The sequence below is a fragment of the Salmo salar genome, chromosome ssa17 (genome assembly GCF_905237065.1).
Source record: "Salmo salar chromosome ssa17, Ssal_v3.1, whole genome shotgun sequence".
NCBI lineage: Eukaryota > Metazoa > Chordata > Actinopteri > Salmoniformes > Salmonidae > Salmo > Salmo salar.
The window spans coordinates 8728641-8746447 of record NC_059458.1 but is presented as its reverse complement, the minus strand read 5'-3'; the positions used below and the strand labels follow the sequence as shown (position 1 = coordinate 8746447).

The following is a 17807-nucleotide window of genomic DNA, read 5'->3' as shown; positions in this document are numbered from 1 at the left end:
CTTTTGTTCCCCAGGGAACAATACTGTACCCTAACCGTGTGTGTCTGCGTGTGTAAACAGTGCCTGCCGACATTTGGACTGCAGTGACCTGAATGAATTGAAGGTTAAGTGTGTGTGAATGTGAATGCACACACGTAGGTAATTAAGGTGTGGTCTGTGTGAATCCATTAGGGGACAACATGTATTTTCTCTCCTTTGGTACCTGTATGTACCTAACTGACCCGCTCTGCCCCCAGCTGTGCCCTAGACACCATATATGAATTAATTGCCCCCATTTATCTTCAGAGTTTGTACTGTTAGGTGACCTAAACTGGGATATGCTTAACACCCCGGGCCGTCCTACAATCTAAGCTAGATGATCTCAATCTCACACAAATGATCATGGAACCTACCAGGTACAACCCTAAATCCATAAACACGGGCACTCTCATAGATATCATCCTGACCAACCTGCCCTCTAAATACACCTCTGCTGTCTTCAACCAGGATCTCAGCGATCACTGTCTCATTGCCTGCGTCCGTAATGGGTCCGCGGTTAAACGACCCCCCCTCATCACTGTCAAATGCTCCCTAAAACACTTCAGCGAGCAGGCCTTTCTAATCGACCTGGCCCAGGTATCCTGGAAGGGTATTGACCTCATTCAGTCAGTAGAGAATGCCTGGTTATTATTTTAAAGTGCTTTCCTCACCATCTTAAATAAGCATGCCCCATTAAAAAAATGTAGAACTAAGAACAGATATAGCCCTTGGTTCACTCCAGCCCTGACTGCCCTTGACCAGTGGCGTACTGCATTAGCATCAAATAGCCCCTGCGATATGCAACTTTTCAGGGAAGTTAGGAACCAATATACACAGGCAGTTAGGAAAGCAAAGGCTAGCTTTTTCAAACAGAAATTTGCATCCTGTAGCACAAACTCCAAAAATGTCTGGGACACTGTTAAGTCCATGGAGAATAAGAGCACCTCCTCCCAGCTGCCCATTGCACTGAAGCTAGGAAACACTGTCACTACTGATAAATCTACGAAAATCGAGCATTTCAATAAGCATTTTTCTACGGTTGGCCATGCTTTCCACCTGGCTACCCCTACCCCGGTCAACAGCTCTGCACCCCCCACAGCTACTTGCCCAAGCCTCCCCCATTTCTCCTTCACCCAAATCAAGATAGCTGATGTTCTGAAAGAGCTGCAAAATCTGAACCCCTACAAATCAGCTGGGCTAGACAATCTGGACCCTCTCTTTCTAAAATTATCCACCGCAATTGTTGCAACCCCTATCTCTAGCCTGTTCAACCTCTCTTTCGTATCGTCTGAGATCCCTAAAGATTGGAAAGCTACCGTGATCATCCCCCTCTTTAAAGGGGGTGACACTCTAGACCCAAACTGTTACAGACCTACATGTTGAAGTCGGAAGTTTACATACACCTTAGCCAAATACATTTAAACTCAGTTTTTCACAATTCATGACATTTAATCCTTGTAAAAATTCCCTGTCTTAGGTCAGTTAGGATCCCCACTTTATTTTAAGAATGTGAAATGTCAGAATAATAGAGAGAATGATTTATTTCAGCATTTATTTACTTCATCACATTCCCAGTGGGTCAAAAGTTTACATACACTCAATTAGTATTTGGTAGCATTGCCTTTAAATTGTTTAACTTGGGTCAAACGTTTCGGGTAGCCTTCCACAATAAGTTGGGTGAATTTTGGCCCATTCCTCCTGACAGAGCTGGTGAAACTGAGTCATGTTTGCAGGCCTCCTTTGTTGTCCTTAAGTCATTTTACCAGAATTTTGGAAGTATGCTTAGGGTCATTGTCCATTTGGAAGACCCATTTACGACCAAGCTTTAACTTCCTGATTGATGTCTTGAGATGTTGCTTCAATATATCCACATAATTTTCCCACCTCATGATGCAATCTATTTTGTGAAGTGCACCAGTCCCTCCTGCACCAAAGCACCCCCTCAACATGATGCTGCCACCCCCATGCTTCACGGTTGGGATGGTGTTCTTCGGCTTGCAAGCATACCCCTTTTTCCTCCAAACGTAACAATGGTCATTATGGCCAAACAGTTCTGTTTTTGTTTCATCAGACAAGAGGACATTTCTCCAAAAAGTACAATCTTTGTCTGGCTTTTTTATGGCGGTTTTGGAGCAGTGGCTTCTTCCTTGCTGAGCGGCCTTTCAGGTTATGTCGATATAGGATTCGTTTTACTGTGGATATATATACTTTTGTACCCGTTTCCTCCAGCATCTTCACAAGGTCATTTGCTGTTGTTCTGGGATTGATTTGCACTTCTCGCACCAAAGTACGCTCATCTCTAAGAGACAGAACGCATCTTATTCCTGAGCGGTATGACGGCTGCGTGGTCCCATGATGTTTATACTTCCGTACCATATTGTACAGATGAACTTGGTACCTTCAGCCATTTGGAAATTGCTCCCAAGGATGAACCAGACTTGTGGTCTACAATTCTTTTCCTGAGGTCTTCGCTGATTTATTTTGATTTTCCCATGATGTCAAGCAAAGAGGCACTGAGTTTGAAGGTAGGCCTTGAAATACATCCACAGGTACACCTCCAATTGACTCAAATGATGTCAATTGGCCTATCAGAAGCTTCTAAAGCCATGACATCATTTTCTGGAATTTTCCAAGCTGTTTAAAGGCACAGTCAACTTCTGTATGTAAACTTCTGACCCACTGGAATTGTGATACAGTGAATTATAAGTGAAATAATCTGTCTGTAAACAATTGTTGGAAAAATTAATTGTGTCATGCACGAAGTAGATGTCCTAACCGACATGCCAAAACAATAGGTTGTTAACAAGAAATTTGTGGAGTGGTTGAAAAACAAGTTTAATTGACTCCAACCTAAGTGTATGTAAACATTCGACTTCAACTGTATATCTATCCTACCCTCCATTTCTAAAGTCTTCAAAAGCCAAGTTAAACAGATCACCGACCATTTAGAATCCCACCATACCTTCTCCGCTATGCAATCTGGTTTCCGAGCTGGTCATGGGTGCACCTCAACTGCGCTCATGGTCCTAAATGATATCATCGCTGCGGTCGTTTAGGACCTTGAGCGCGGATGAGGTGCACTCATGACCAGCTCGGAAACCAGATTGCATAGTGGAGAAGGTATGGTGGGATTCTAAATGGTCGGTGATCTGTTTAACTTGGCTTTCGAAGACTTTAGAAAGGGAGGGTAGGAGAGATATACAGTTGAAGTCGGAAGTTTACATCAACCTAAGTGCGAGTCATTAAAACTTGTTTTTCAACCACCCCACAAATTTCCGCCATAGATATAAGACAATACTGTGCAACCGTATTCATCGACCTGGCCAAGGCTTTCGACTGTCAATCACTGCATTCTTATCGGCAGACTCAACAGCCTTGGTTTCTCAAATGACTCCCTCGCCTGGTTCACCCACTGCTTCTCAGATAGAGTTCAGTGTGTCAAATCGGAGGGCCTGTTGTCCGGACCTCTAGCAGTCTCTATGGTGGTGCCACAGGGTTCAATTCTCGGGCCGACTCTTTTCTCTGTATACATCAATGATGTCGCTCTTGCTGCAGGTGATTCTCTGATCCACCGCTACGCAGATGACACCATTCTGTATACTTCTGGCCCTTCTTTGGACACCGTGTTAACAAACCTCCAGATGAGCTTCAATGCCATACAACACTCCTTCCGTGACCTCCAACTGCTCTTAAATGCAAGCTCTTCAACTGATCGCTGCCCGTACCCGCCTGCCCGTCTAGCATCACTACTCTGGACGGTTCTGACTTAGAATATGTGGACAACTACAAATACCAAAGTGTCTGGCTAGACTGTAAACTCTCCTTCCAGACTCACATTAAGCATCTCCAATCCAAAGTTAAATCTAGAATTGGCTTCCTATTTCGCAACAAAGCATCCTTCACTTATGCTGCCAAACATACCCTCGTAAAACTGACTATCCTACCGATCTTTGACTTCGGCGATGTCATTTACAAAATAGCCTCCAACACTCTACTCAGACTACATCCGATTTTTTGTCACCAAAGCCCAATATACTACCCACCACTGCGACCTGTATGCTCTCGTTGGCTGGCCCTCGCTTCATATTCGTCACTAAACCCACTGGCTCCAGGTCATCTATAAGTCTTTGCTAGGTAAAGCCCCGCATTATCTCAGCTCACTGGTCACCATAGCAGCACCCAACCGTAGCACTCGCTCCAGCAGGTATATTTCACTGCTCACCCCCAAAGTCAACTCCCCCTTTCCTTCCAGTTCTCTGCTGCCAATGACTGGAATGAAATGCAAAAAAAAAAAAATCACTGAAGCTGAAGACATATCTCCCTCACTAACTTTAAGTATCAGCTGTCAGAGCAGCTTACCGATCATTGCACCTGTACATAGCCCATCTGTAAATAGCCCACGCAACTACCTCATCCCCGTGTTATTTTTTTGCTCCTTTGCATCCCAGTATCTCTACTTGCACATTCATCTTCTGCACATCTATCACTCGTGTTTAATTGTTAAATTGTAATTATTTTGCCACTATGGCCTATTTATTGCCTTACCTCCCTAATCTTACTACATTTGCACACACTGTATATAGAATTTTCTATTGTGTTATTGACTGTACATTTGTTTATGTGTAACTGTTTGTGTCGCACTGCCTTGCTTTATCTTGGCCAGGTCGCAGTTGTAAATGAGAACTTGTTCTCAACTGGCCTACCTGGTTAAATAAAGGTGAAAAAAAATGTATCATTAGAAAACAAAATCTAGATCAGGGAATCATTTGGTCCTGTGCTTAAAAGGAGGTAGTGCATAAATCATAAAAACACACTACGGTAGTGAAAATATCCCCATCACCCAAGACTTAGGAGCCATGACTCAGTGAGAGCTGTATGTACGTTCAAAACTTTATTTATGGAATACAGTGTAGAAAGCGTTTTTCCAGTCAAAGCAAATGGCTTGCACAATTACACACAGTGGAAATAAAGCCACAGAGAAATAAAGAAAGAAACCCTGCTCTCTCTAACTCTATACTGCCTTATTCTGGCTATAGTGAGGTAATGCATCCTCTGAAAACCCAAGCAAAGGACTGACTCACCTGCAGCAGTGTGTGATGCACACAGCTCTACACACACAACACTGCCTTACCTCTAGTACTGTGTCGCAAAATGGCACCCTATCCCAGGTCTATATTTTGCACTACTTCTCACCGAAACTGTAGTCCATCCAATTACTGATGGCCCTGCTTACCCCCTGAAAGTTGCCTTCTAGGCCATGGTAGAGGTCATCGTATGGCTGGCTCTAGACAAGTGCTTGAGAGAGGTGAGTCACATGCCTGAAGTAGGGGGAAAGAGGGGAGGAGGGTGGTTGGAGATTCATTTTACAGACTGCCTGTCTGACTATCCATCTGGAACAGCTAGTAATTCCCTCTACCTCAATCCTTCCTTCCTTCTCTCAATCTTCCACATGCACACCCCCCAGGCACTGATCCTGCTCTGTTTCTAGTCTCAGCAGAGAGAGAGAGAAGGATGAGCCGAAGCAAGAAAGGAACAGATTGGGAAGAGTAAGTAAGCCCAAAATGGTATTTGATTGTTGTTATATATCACAAACAATGTACAGAGGAGAAGAACGTTGTTTATTTCTGCGGAAACATAGAACCGGAACAAGAATTCTAACTAGACTGGAGAACACAGAGTCATCCACCCCCGTCCCTCCATTCTCCCCTTCCCCCGGCTGGAACCGGCCTTCCCGCCACACCCCCATCTTCAAAAAAAAAAAACGCACGACAACATGGAATCAAAGAAAGAAATCAAAAATTAAATAGGGCTGATTCATAACGTCTGCAAAGCAATAAACTAAAGATAATCATAATTCAAATAATAATATAATATACAAATACGGATCAAGCCAGCCCCCCGCAGTTTTAGGAACATAGCATGGTTGAAATAAAAAAGGAAGAAACTTAAATCCAAAAAGCACAGATCTCTCTTACAGTGTATTTAACATGATATCCAAACAGAGAGACCATTCACCGAGATTCATATATATTTTTTATCCAATGTAATTTAAGTCACGTAATCACGAGAAAGATACTAAATGTACAATCCTGCTAGAATGATAATCTCTATGTGAGCATCTCTCTGGAGACGCAGAAAGATATTTTATTACTTTCAATAATAACCCCGTCGTAATTTTTGTCATCATGCACTAAATAGGAACAGCTACTTTGTTACATTACACGCAATTTAAAAAAAGACGTTTTTCTCTTTACATATGATTTTTTTTCTAATTTTAATTTCTTTTTTGAAAAACAAAACCGAAAACGATAGAATAACTAAAATAAAGAGCTCATTCAGAGTACATCATCATTATCATCATTTTAGCCTTGTGTGACCTAACACAGCACAGCTGTCATAAGAATGCACAGAGAAGGAAAGAGGGAGGAAGGATAGGAGGAGAGGAGGCTTCATTGACCCATAGACCTCACCTATTCCCCAGTGTATAGAGAATGCAGTAGTGTAGGGTTGGGGACAGTGTGGTTGGCACTACAGCCAGAGAATGCCCCCTTAAATAACACTGGTCTGGAGTCAGATCTCCCTATCCAAATCCATTCCTCAACTCATTCCAAATCAAACTAAAAACTGACTCTGGACCAGTGTTGAAGGGGACAGTCTCCATCTACACCAGGAGTGATAGTGGTGCCTGGTTCCAACCTGCACTGCTTGAGGGTAGGATAGGGTTGGTTTGGAGTGGGGATAGTGTTAAGGGCATATGGGTGTGGAGGGTTAGAGGGGTTGGGTAGTGGTCATAGGGGTGAAGGGGTTTGTCATTCCTCAGTTCTGCATCTGCTCGAAAAACTTGTAGGTGGGGTTCTCGTAGCCGTTCTGCTGCATTTTGGACAGGTGGCGCTCCTCGGGGGTGACTGCTGCATCCACCTGCAGAACAGAGAGATGTGTTACACACAAGATATAGTATGTCCTTGTACACCAGGGCTTCATAGTCATTTCACAGAGGGCCTAGTGTCTGTAGGTTTTTGTTTTTTCCTTTCAATTAAGACAACCAGGTGAGAGGAGTTCCTTACTAATTAGTGACCTTAATTCATCAATCAAGAACAAGGGTGGAGTGAAAACCCGCAGACAGTCGTCCCTCCGTGGAATGAGTTTGACACGTGTCATACACTACTGCTGGTTCTTTTTTGTTGTTTAACGCGTGGGGGCTGTTCCCACTCCTTACATGTTTACTGGTGCAGTAGGATGGATTCGTACCCATGCTGACACGGTACATGTGCACTGTTTACCTTCTACACAGACTTTAGATTCAAGTCTCAAACTCATAAACAACAGAAATAGAGACAAAGGAAATACTGAGCCAAAGTCAAGAACAGTACACACATAGCATATATTTTACTATCCTTGTGGAGACCTAAAATTGATTTCCATTCTTAATCCTACTGTCCTAACCCCTAACCACAAAGCTAACCCTACCTCCTAACCTTTATCCTTGTGGGAGAATTTCCCTTGTTTCACTATACTTGTGGGCACGTTTTGGGGATTTCCGGTACCCACTAGGATAGTAATACAAGTCCACACACACACACACACACACACACACTACCCCTCACCTCGATGACTCCGTGGTGGATGGACGTGTACTGTTTCTTCCTCAGCATCACCAGGGTGATGACGATGACGGTCGCTATGACGACGCCTCCCACCATCAGCCCGATGATGGCGCCCTTGTTAGAGCCGACATCCTCGGCGAAGAACACCTAGAGAGAGGAGAGAGAAAGAGAGGGACTGTAAATCACACTGCACAACCAATCACAAATACTGACTGGATTTATGGAGACAGATCTGGGGTCAGGAGTTCAAGGCATTAAGGTGAAATTAAGTTGGAGAGAGTAGGAATAATTTTGGGTTTGGATGGAATACAAAAGACATGATTTGTAATCTAACATTAGTATTACTGTTTAGGTGTTAAAAGAGGCCGCGGTAAAGTTGAGGGGGTTCGGGATTAAGGTTCAGAGTTACATTATCGAGGGATTTTAGAGGTAAGCTTAAAGTTATGTTATACAAGATGATTGTTACATAATTATTTTTCCCCCCTTATTTAATGAGGAAAATTACCAAATGTATAAGAGATTTAATTGGGCACGAAACGCCGCTTGTTTTTCTAAGTGTGTATGTATGTATGTATGTATGTATGTATGTATGTATGTATGTATGTATGTATGTATGTATGTATGTGTGTATGTGTGTCGAGGTTTCAGACCTACCAACCCTGTCCAACTTTTTAGAGTACCAGACGCGTGCGCGGCAAGTTGGAGATTCATGTGCTTAGACAAACATTATGGATCACACCTGGTTCAGTTCAGTCCTCTGAAAAGGTATTTACAAAACATAATAAAAGATTCCTACTGATAAGTGGTGGAATTAGCACAGATTGTCTGTATGTTTATTCCATTACATGTACAATGTAGAATGGAGATGATTATCTATAATGTTTTTCTTAGCACATGCCCCCAAGTTTAGTCTCTACAAACAGGGCCAATCAATAGGGCCAGCTCACAACTATTGGCTTTTTAGACACGGTTCCTAATCAACACTAAAAGCCAAATCATTTTGAAAACAAAAACAAATTATATAAATTGATAAAATCTCAAATCTAGTGCAAAGGCATTTTAGAAGCATTGCCTCTATAGCTAATACCAGACTCATTCATTCTTCATCGGGGAGTCTTCTAAACTCCCGAGTCCATTTAATGGCAAGATGTTTATACTTATTTTTGATTATACCTTTGTAATGCTTTTTGTGACGTGGATCATAATTACAGTTTCAGTCTATCAGGTTGCGCGATCCTCGTAATGTTACGTGGAAAATACAACTTATGGGACGCAGAATTAAATATATATCACACTGGCACAAACACAACCAGTTATTTTTCATATTCGCATTTCATTTCTTTCACTCGTAAATGCGAGAGCGAAATTATAACAATTAGTGTTTACCTTTCCACAACACAGAGTCGAAAAGGTATTTGTCCATGTGTTTACGTACAGCTGACAGTCAGCAAACTCAGCATCACAACAAACAGGAGGGGTAGACACGGGGTAGCTACGTCCAATAATGATGTACTACTCTCCATGTCTGTTGACACGTCTGTGTGTTGCAGCTCGAGAATCAGGATGTTAGATTTACTCAGTGGATTTATTTTTATTAAAATGTTAAAAAAAATAAAAAATCAGGCCCTATTCATTTCTGCGTATTTTTAACTCAGATCTCATACCTGCGTACATGGACAGAGAATTATGTAGTTGGCACGTAAAATGCGTGCATGTTGGCAGGTCTGTGTTTTCAATTTCAGACAGTGTTCATCTGAGGACAATTATAAATTAGCGCTGGTGTGAAACTAACATCCTGGCATCGCAGACGCCAGTTACTAACCCTGGTCATCTCGGCAGGCCTTGGTTACCATGCCAACGGTCAGCCAATACATATGGCTAGACATACCCATATGGGCATGGATATGTCTGGGATAACTCCATGATGCTTGTATCCGGCCATTTATGAAAAGAGTGCAAATATACAAAATGAAGTGGTGTGTGTGTGTGTGTGTGTGTACCAGCTTTGGTGGTATGTGTGTGTAGATACCAGTTTCTGGTGGTGCACTTCAAATCCGGTGCCGTGTCTCTCCTCTGCCTCCATCCTGAGCTCAGGGATCTCCTCTGGCTTCAGACCAGACACTGGTCGTGTTGGAAAATCTCTATCAGGAATAGGGCGGGCATCCACAGGCTCAACTAGGGAGAGAGAGAGAAAGTGAAAAGGAAGGATGAGTATCTTCTTAATAATATAGTTTCGCTTTGATCTCATCCCTGTCAAGACCCTGACAGCTGTCTACAATCAGTTACAGATTCGGTACATTTAATGTGTGGTTGTATGTATAGTACACCTACCCTGGTTCTGTCTGTTCCCACCCTGATTCTGTGTGTATTGATCATAGCTTTAGGCACACCTACCCTGGTTACCTGTGTTGACCTGGTTGAAGCTCTCGGGGTGGATAAAGCCCAGTCCGTCCAGGCCCATGCCCAGGTCTTCTTCCTGGGGCAGCAGGTCCAGGGAGGCCCTGGTGCTGTCAGGCAGACTGTCAGGCATCAGGGCATCATTTCCGTAGCTCACCCGCACATCACTCTGCAGGTTGGACAGCTGCTGGGCCATATCTGCCTGCTCCTTCTGCAGCAACTCTGGAGAAAGAAGAAAATGGAAAAAGGGGAAGAGAGTGAAAGACAGCAGCAGAGAGGATTAAGAGAGAAGAATAGAAAGGGGAGGATGGCAGGTATAAGAAACAAGGGTAGAGAGAAAAGGAGAGAAAACGTCAATGCTGTTGCAATAGAATGGTAAATGACTGTGTAATTGAACAATTACGATTATTTATTAGTACATACAAAGACAAGAAAATAGGATCACTAGAATATGGATGCGTCCCAAATGGCCACCATTTCCTATAAACAGTGCATTTGGGAAAGTATTCAGACCCCTTGACCTTTTCCACATTTTGTTTACATTATAGCCTCATTCTAAAATGTATTAAATAATTGGTTTACCATCATCAATATAAAAAAAACTATTCTGACCCTTTGCTATGAGACTCAAAATTGAGCTCAGGTGCATCCTGTTTCCATTGATCATCCTTGAGATGTTTCTATAACTTGATTGGTAAATTCAATTGATTGGACATGATTTGGAAAGGCACACACCTGTCTATATAAAAGGTCCCACAGTTGACAGTGCAAAAATTAAGCCATGAGGTGGAAGGAATTGTTCGTAGAGCTCCGAGACAAGATTGTGTCAAGGCACAGTGGCCTCTATTATGCTTAAATGGAAGAAGTTTGGACCCACCAACACTCTTCCTTGAGCTGACCGCCCGGATAAACGGAGCAATCGGGGGAGAAGGGCCTTGGATAGGGAGGTGACCAAGAACCCGACGGTCACTTTGACAGAGCTCCAGAGTTCCACTGTGGAGATAGGAGAACCTTCCAGAAGGACAACCGTCTCTGCAGCACTCCACTAATCAGGCCTTCATGATAGGAACCTCAGACTGGGGCGAAGGTTCACCTTCCAACAGGACAACGACCCTAAGCACACAGCCAAGACAAGCCTACCAGACAAGCTCGCGTCGAGGCAAGCAACACTGAAGCATGCATGAGAGCATCAGCTGTTCCGGATGACTGTGCTATCACTCTCTCCATAGCCGATGTGAGTAACACCTTTAAACAGGTCAACATTCACAAGGCCGCAGGGCCAGACGGATTACCAGGATGTGTACTCCGAGCATGCGCTGACCAACTGGCAGGTGTCTTTACTGACATTTTCAACCTGTCCCTGACCGAGTCTGTAATACCAACATGCTTCAAGCTAACCACAGTCCCTGTGCCCGAGAACACCAAGGTAACCTACCTAGGCAGAGTTGCAAAGAAAAAGACATCTCTCAGACTGGCCAATAAAAAAAGATTAAGATGGGCAAAAGAACAGACACTGGACAGAGGAACTCTGCCTAGAAGGCCAGCATCCCGGAGTCACCTCTTCATTGTTGACGTTGAGCCTGGTGTTTTGAGGGTACTATGTAATGAAGCTACCAGTTGAGGACTTGTGAGGCATCTTTTCCTCAAACTAGACACTAATGTACTTGTCCTCTTGCTCAGTTGTGCACCGGGGCCTCCCACTCTTTCTATTCTGGTTAGAGCCAGTTTGCGCTGTTCTGTGAAGGGAGTAGTACACAGCGTTGTACGAGATCTTCAGTTTCTTGGCAATTTCTAGCATGGAATAGCCTTCATTTCTCAGAACAAGAATAGACTCACGAGTTTCAGAAGAAAGTGCTTTGTTTCTGGCCATTTTGAGCCTGTAATCGAACCCACAAATGCTGATGCTCCAGATACTCAACTTGTCTAAAGGCTAGTTTAATTGCTTCTGAAATCAGGACACAGTTTTCAGCTGTGCTAACATAATTGCAAAAGGGTTTTCTAATGATCAATTAGCCTTTTAAAATTATAAACTTGGATTAGCTAACACAACGTGCCATTGGAACAGAGGAGTGATGGTTGCTGATAATGGGCCTCTGTTCGCCTATGTAGATATCCATTTTTAAAAAATCTGCCGTTTCCAGCTACAATAGTCATTTACAACATTAACAATGTCTACACTATTTCTGATCAATTTGATGTTATTTTAATGGACAATAGCCTCTCGCTACTGTTATTTTATCGTTGCTCCTTAGTTATTTTTCTATTGGTTTTATTATTTATTTATTTTTATTGCATTGTTGGTTCAGGGCTTGTAAGTAACTATTTCACTGTAAGGTCTACACCTTTTGTATTCGGTGCATGTGACAAATAACATTTGATTTGAAGACAACGCAGCAGTGGCTTCAGGACAAGTCTGAATTTCCTTGAGTGGCCCAGCCAGAGCCCGGACTTGAACCCGATCAAACATCTCTGGAGAGAGAACGGAAAAATAGCTGTGCAGCGACGCTCCCCATCCAACCTGACAGAGCTTGAAAAGATATGCAAAGAATGGGAGAAACTCATTGTGCTAAGCTTGTAGGGTCAAACCCAAGACTCAAGGCTGTAGTCGCTGCCTAAGGTGCTTCAACAAAGTAAAGGGTCTGATTACTTATTTAAATGTAATATTTTTTTTTAATACATTTGTATAAAAACTTGTTTTTGCTCTGTCATTATGGGGTATTGTGTGTAGATTTATGATGGGGGGGGAAAAACTATTTAAATCCATTTTAGAATAAGGCTTTAACCTAACAGAATGTGTAAAAAGTCAAGGGATCCGAATACTTTCAGAATGCTCTTTAGGTACCCCATGGGCCGTGGTCAAAATCAGTGCACTATATAGGGAATGGGGTATCATTTGGGACGCAGACTTAAGTCTTCCTCAGGCACTTCACTTGAAAACAAGGTCGCTCTCTGTTCTCATTTGTTTTAATGACAGGAGAAAGAAAACCAAACCAATGTCTGTTGCTGGGAGGCGGTGTGTGTGCGCAGAGGGCAGGGGAGCAGCCTGAGAGAAGGGGAAACTAGACAGTCTGAGAAGGACTCAGATGGCTCAGTGACGCACACAACTCAAGACCCAGACAAACAGAGAGGGAGGGAGGGGGAAGAAGTAGTTATAGTTATTGATTTGATGGAGGTGTAAGTGAGAATTGAGAGATGTCATGATGTTATATGATTATCTGTATCATGAATGAAAAAGTAAAAGTGGATGAGGGTTTTGTGGATATAAACTATGGATAGCGGTTGGTGACAGTGTGGATGAGGGCAGGTTACTGGTTCATATCAGTTAACGCTTGCACACAGACCTGGTCAACCTTTACCTGGTTAATGAAGGAGAAATGAGACTGGGGGAAAAAAAGAAGAAAAAAAACTCACCAACTTGGTCCTGGATATCGTCGGCCACTCCGGGCACCTTGTAGAGCAGACCCAGGGACTGGTTCATCCTCTCATCAATCACACGCAGGTGGGTCAGTACCTACAAGTACATTTGAATGCTATTTAATACAAGCCATCTTCTGTGAGCCATACATTGTACATGTCAGGAGGTTACCAAAATACCCTTCAGTGGTGTATAGGTGTTTGTGTGTGTGAGTACATTTGGCATTGGGGGTGGATGAGAAATGTTGTTTCTAGGTTTATTATTTTATTTGGTACAAATGGCTAATATTTTGTTTCTTCACTAGAGAGGACTAGAATGTGCTCAACCAACGTGAGACGAGGTGCATGCAAAAAGTAATACGAGCATCAATAAAAATCTTTATTCACCACCTTCACTGGCCTTCATGAGAATGACAACAGAATTACTGTCACCATGTAAAACACACTCAAATGTGAATTTAAATATGATTTTTTTTTAAAGGGCCTTTCGTGGGCTTATTACCTGGGGTCGGATCTGTGCGGCCTTCTTGGGGTCGACCATGCGGACGTGCTCAAAGTGTTTAAGGGTGTGCTGTCTGTCCTTCTGCTCTGCACGGACGTACTTCTTCAATAGGCTGAACACATGACGAGGCTAGAGAGAAGGAGAAGAAGGGAAAAAGGGAGGCAGAGGGAGCGAGAGAGTATGAGTCAGAACGTCGGTCTGTGTGTGGGAGGATTAAGACAATGGGAGGATGACCCATATGTACTGTGTGTGTGTGTGTGTGTGTGTGTCTACCCTGGGTGGCTGGGCAGTTAGGTGGCTCTACAGGGCCAGGCAACACTGTGTGTTATACTCTGTTACTATGTACTCTCTACCTACCCTGGGTGGTTGGGCCTGCAGGGAGGTCAGGTAGCTCTCCAGGGCCAGGCGACGGCGGTCATTGAGCAGGGCCTCAACCCGGGCCATGTGAGTCTCAACCAGCTGCTGCCTCTCACTGGCTGCCTCCTGCTCCAGGGCCTCCACCTTCTCCTGGAAACGCTGTGTGATAGACACACACACATTATTATACTGTACAACATAACACATTTAATATACATGATACAAACATATTTAACATAGATGATAGGTTCATGAGAAGACACACATAGTATATGATACACACACAAATAAAAATTCCCTACCACCACCACGCTGTTATCAAATATTCAGACACACAACAGCTATGACATTGACAGTCACTGATTTAGCATGTATTAATATGTTTGAGTATCTTCTGTGTGTCTCTGACCTGGATGACAGCCTTCTTATCAGCACGAGGTAGACTCTTGGCCTCCCTCTCTGCCTCCTCCCACTCCCTCATCACCTACACACATACAAGAAGAAAGACTGGTTACTGCTGTATCTAACTCCTTCCTTCCGGCTACATTCATACATGATCTTTCACCACGACAGGGTCTTTGCTTCCTTCCCTTCCTCCTTTGCTACCCTCCCCAACCTCACCCCTTCTCCATCCTCCCTCCCCCTTCCACTCTCAACCGCTCTTTATCGCCCTTCCCTCCACCTTGCCCCGCTCTTCCACCCTCCACCCTTACCCTTCTCGCTCCCTCTATTCTACCTGGGACATCCTCTCGCGGTGTTTGGCCTCCAGACTCTCCTTGGCCTTGGCAAAGTGGCCGTGTTCGTTGTCATCCCCGGGCGTCTCCAGATAACGGTCCACGGCGTCGGGAGGGCTGGGGGCAGCGGTGGGCACTGGGTGGTGGGGGTAAATGGACATGGAGGAGAGTGATGGGGATGAGATGGAGAGAAATGTAGAAAATGACTCTTACAATCTGGTCTTCAGATATCCCCCATTGTTCCTTCACCTTCCCCGGGGATCCCTTTTTCTATGTTTCTTCTTTCATTGCTTTCCTTTTCAAAATCCAGACCATCTTTTCCAGAGTGACTTACGATAAGTGCCTTCAGAGTATTTGACTTGACTGAAATAAGGATCCAGAGGCACAGAAGTTCCAAACTACCAAAACTATGTAGCAGCTCCATAATAGCAGACACTAAAGCTAGACGATTAATAATACTAGTGTTAGCAACAACAGGTTGGTTAGTGATTCCTCGAGCAAGTGAACGAGAGTAAACAATAGAGTGAAAAAGCAGAGAAGTGTGCGTTTGAAGGGTGGCTGGTGTCTGTGTGTGTGTGTGTGTGTGTGTGTGTGTGTGTGTGTGTGTGTGTGTGTCCTGGTTGGAGGATTCCAGATTTCCTGCTTGTTCCTTCCAGATTCCGGGAATTTTCCAACCGTGATTTCTTCAAAAAACATTTTTTTTAAACAAATCTCTTCTATTAATGTGACTGCCATAGACACTCCAAGTCATTTAGACGTTTGATTAAAATCCTCTAGAAGAGTTACTTTAGCAATTTGCCCATTTATTCTACTACAGAAAAGGCTAGTAAAAAGCTGTTATGCCTTAAGGCTGGGATACCTTGCATGACCTGTATCTATCCGTTTGACAGGAAAAAGTAAATCGTATAATATGTAATTATGTAATATCATTCCGAGTGGAACGATGTTGGAAAATATCCACAGGCTAAAGTGTGTGTGTGTGTGTGTGTGTGTATCACATTACGTGACATACTGTACCTATCATTATCATCCTTGATTAAACATTGAACAGCATAAATATATTATTTCTTACATGAATAAGGAAGCGCAGATTTGATACTTTGGAACCTGTGTGTATGTGTCATGTGAAGCATGTTTTTCATTTTAGTTTGTCGTCTCAGAGATTAGCACGACTTCCTTTCACAGACACTCAATAGTCCCAAAACAACCAAGAGCATTTTGCGATCCGAACAAAGCAGAACCATTAATACAACTTTAACTTGGAAGTCTAAATGTGAGGGTAGAGGGTTGCTAGCTGGTGGAACCACAACACTGTCTTTCACACCTCCAATATGCTCAACCAAGTGGAAATCTCACACGCGCACACAATTTCAGAGGCTGCTACAGAGGAGGTGAGATGGTGTGAAAGACAGGATTAGTGAGAGAAGGAGGGAGTGTGAGACATAAGATACTGTATACAGAAAGTAGGGGGAGGAGGCGAGAGTGAACCATCGCTAGGTTGGATCGTTCACAATCTCGACTGTCAGGTCACTGCCTCACACAACACTCAAATCAGCGTGAGAGAAACTTTTACCTTCCGTATCTGTCGCACGCACACACACACACACACACACACACACACACACACACACACACACACACACACACACACACACACACACACACACACACACACACACACCACTCATACGGAACCAGTGGAAGAACAGGTGAAATCACTCGTGTTAGTGTCTTCTAAAACCCACAAACATGTTAAAAGATGTGTGAATGTATTTGTCCATGAGTACAGTAAACTAGGGTTGGGCAGTATCTAGATTTTCATACAGTCATACTGTTTCTGTACAATACAATACAATAAATAAATAAATAAATGAATAAATAAATAAATATAAATTAGGTAACAGGGATCTTGATCTAGGGGGGGATTGAATGTCTTTACTGTAGCCAACAACCTTGATCTTTACATCTAGCACCTTAGCTAGCAGTTAGCAAACCGGATAACATTTTTAAAAATAATTTAAGGGGTGGATCAGCTTTAATATTGTGGAAAGATTTCTGGAAGCAAAGTAATTGTCTGCATCATTTCCCCCATATATTTTTTGGGTAACTATATCCACACACACTTTTTTTTTTGAATATACCTTTATTATTCCCTGCAAACCCTACCACCCCTCCCCCAATTGGAGTAAACTAATAAACAATAACACTTAAGTGTCTACCTTATACACATTTTACAGACAACCTATTTTACAATAGTTATATTTTGTTTTTTGTCCTTCCTCCATTTCTGATGTCCATCCAGTTTGATTTCTATTTAACTGCTATTTCACAAATTTCTGAACCTATATACATTTTACAGACCCCGTATGTTAAATTGGTTATCTTGTCATTGGTCCCACCCTTCATCTCCATTCAACCCCTCCCATCTATCTCTTAACACCATCCATTTTGGATTTCTATTTATCTGATAACATTTATTTGACATCTTAGATTTGTTATATTTATACTTAACTTATGGTTATGAGCAGTGGCGTAGCGGCCCTAACCCCACGAGGCAGGGGTGCCCCCACCCCAAAAAAAGTATACACACACACACACACACACACATTACTTTTTAACGGTATTGAAAATCATACCGTTTGTATTTCGAAACACCCCGGTATACGGTATATCACCCAAGCCTACAATAAACACACAATGCGTGGTGGTTAGTGAGACCAGAGTGATTAGTGGCTAGCAAACATGGCTAATGTAGTTAGCACCAAGGTAGCCAGATGGCTA

The 17807-nt window shown here is 43.1% G+C and overlaps 1 protein-coding gene across 5 annotated transcripts in view; it reads right to left on the bottom strand.

The window, feature by feature from the left end:
* Positions 1 to 4890: 4890 nt before the first annotated feature.
* Positions 4891 to 17807, bottom strand: part of appa (amyloid beta (A4) precursor protein a) — a 48947-nt gene continuing 36030 nt past the window's right edge. For 2 of the 5 annotated variants that reach the window (XM_014151318.2, XM_014151321.2), the window contains 9 exons: positions 15029 to 15162; positions 14702 to 14776; positions 14293 to 14451; positions 13936 to 14064; positions 13431 to 13530; positions 10017 to 10241; positions 9652 to 9797; positions 7623 to 7769; positions 4891 to 6936 (listed from right to left, as the gene is read on the bottom strand). In XM_014151318.2, the coding sequence (XP_014006793.2) occupies positions 6835 to 6936; positions 7623 to 7769; positions 9652 to 9797; positions 10017 to 10241; positions 13431 to 13530; positions 13936 to 14064; positions 14293 to 14451; positions 14702 to 14776; positions 15029 to 15162 (1217 nt within the window). In that variant the 3' untranslated portion in view covers positions 4891 to 6834. The remainder of the gene's footprint in view (positions 6937 to 7622; positions 7770 to 9651; positions 9798 to 10016; positions 10242 to 13430; positions 13531 to 13935; positions 14065 to 14292; positions 14452 to 14701; positions 14777 to 15028; positions 15163 to 17807) is intronic. The other 3 variants (XM_014151320.2, XM_045698761.1, XM_014151319.2) reach the window with 2 other exon arrangements.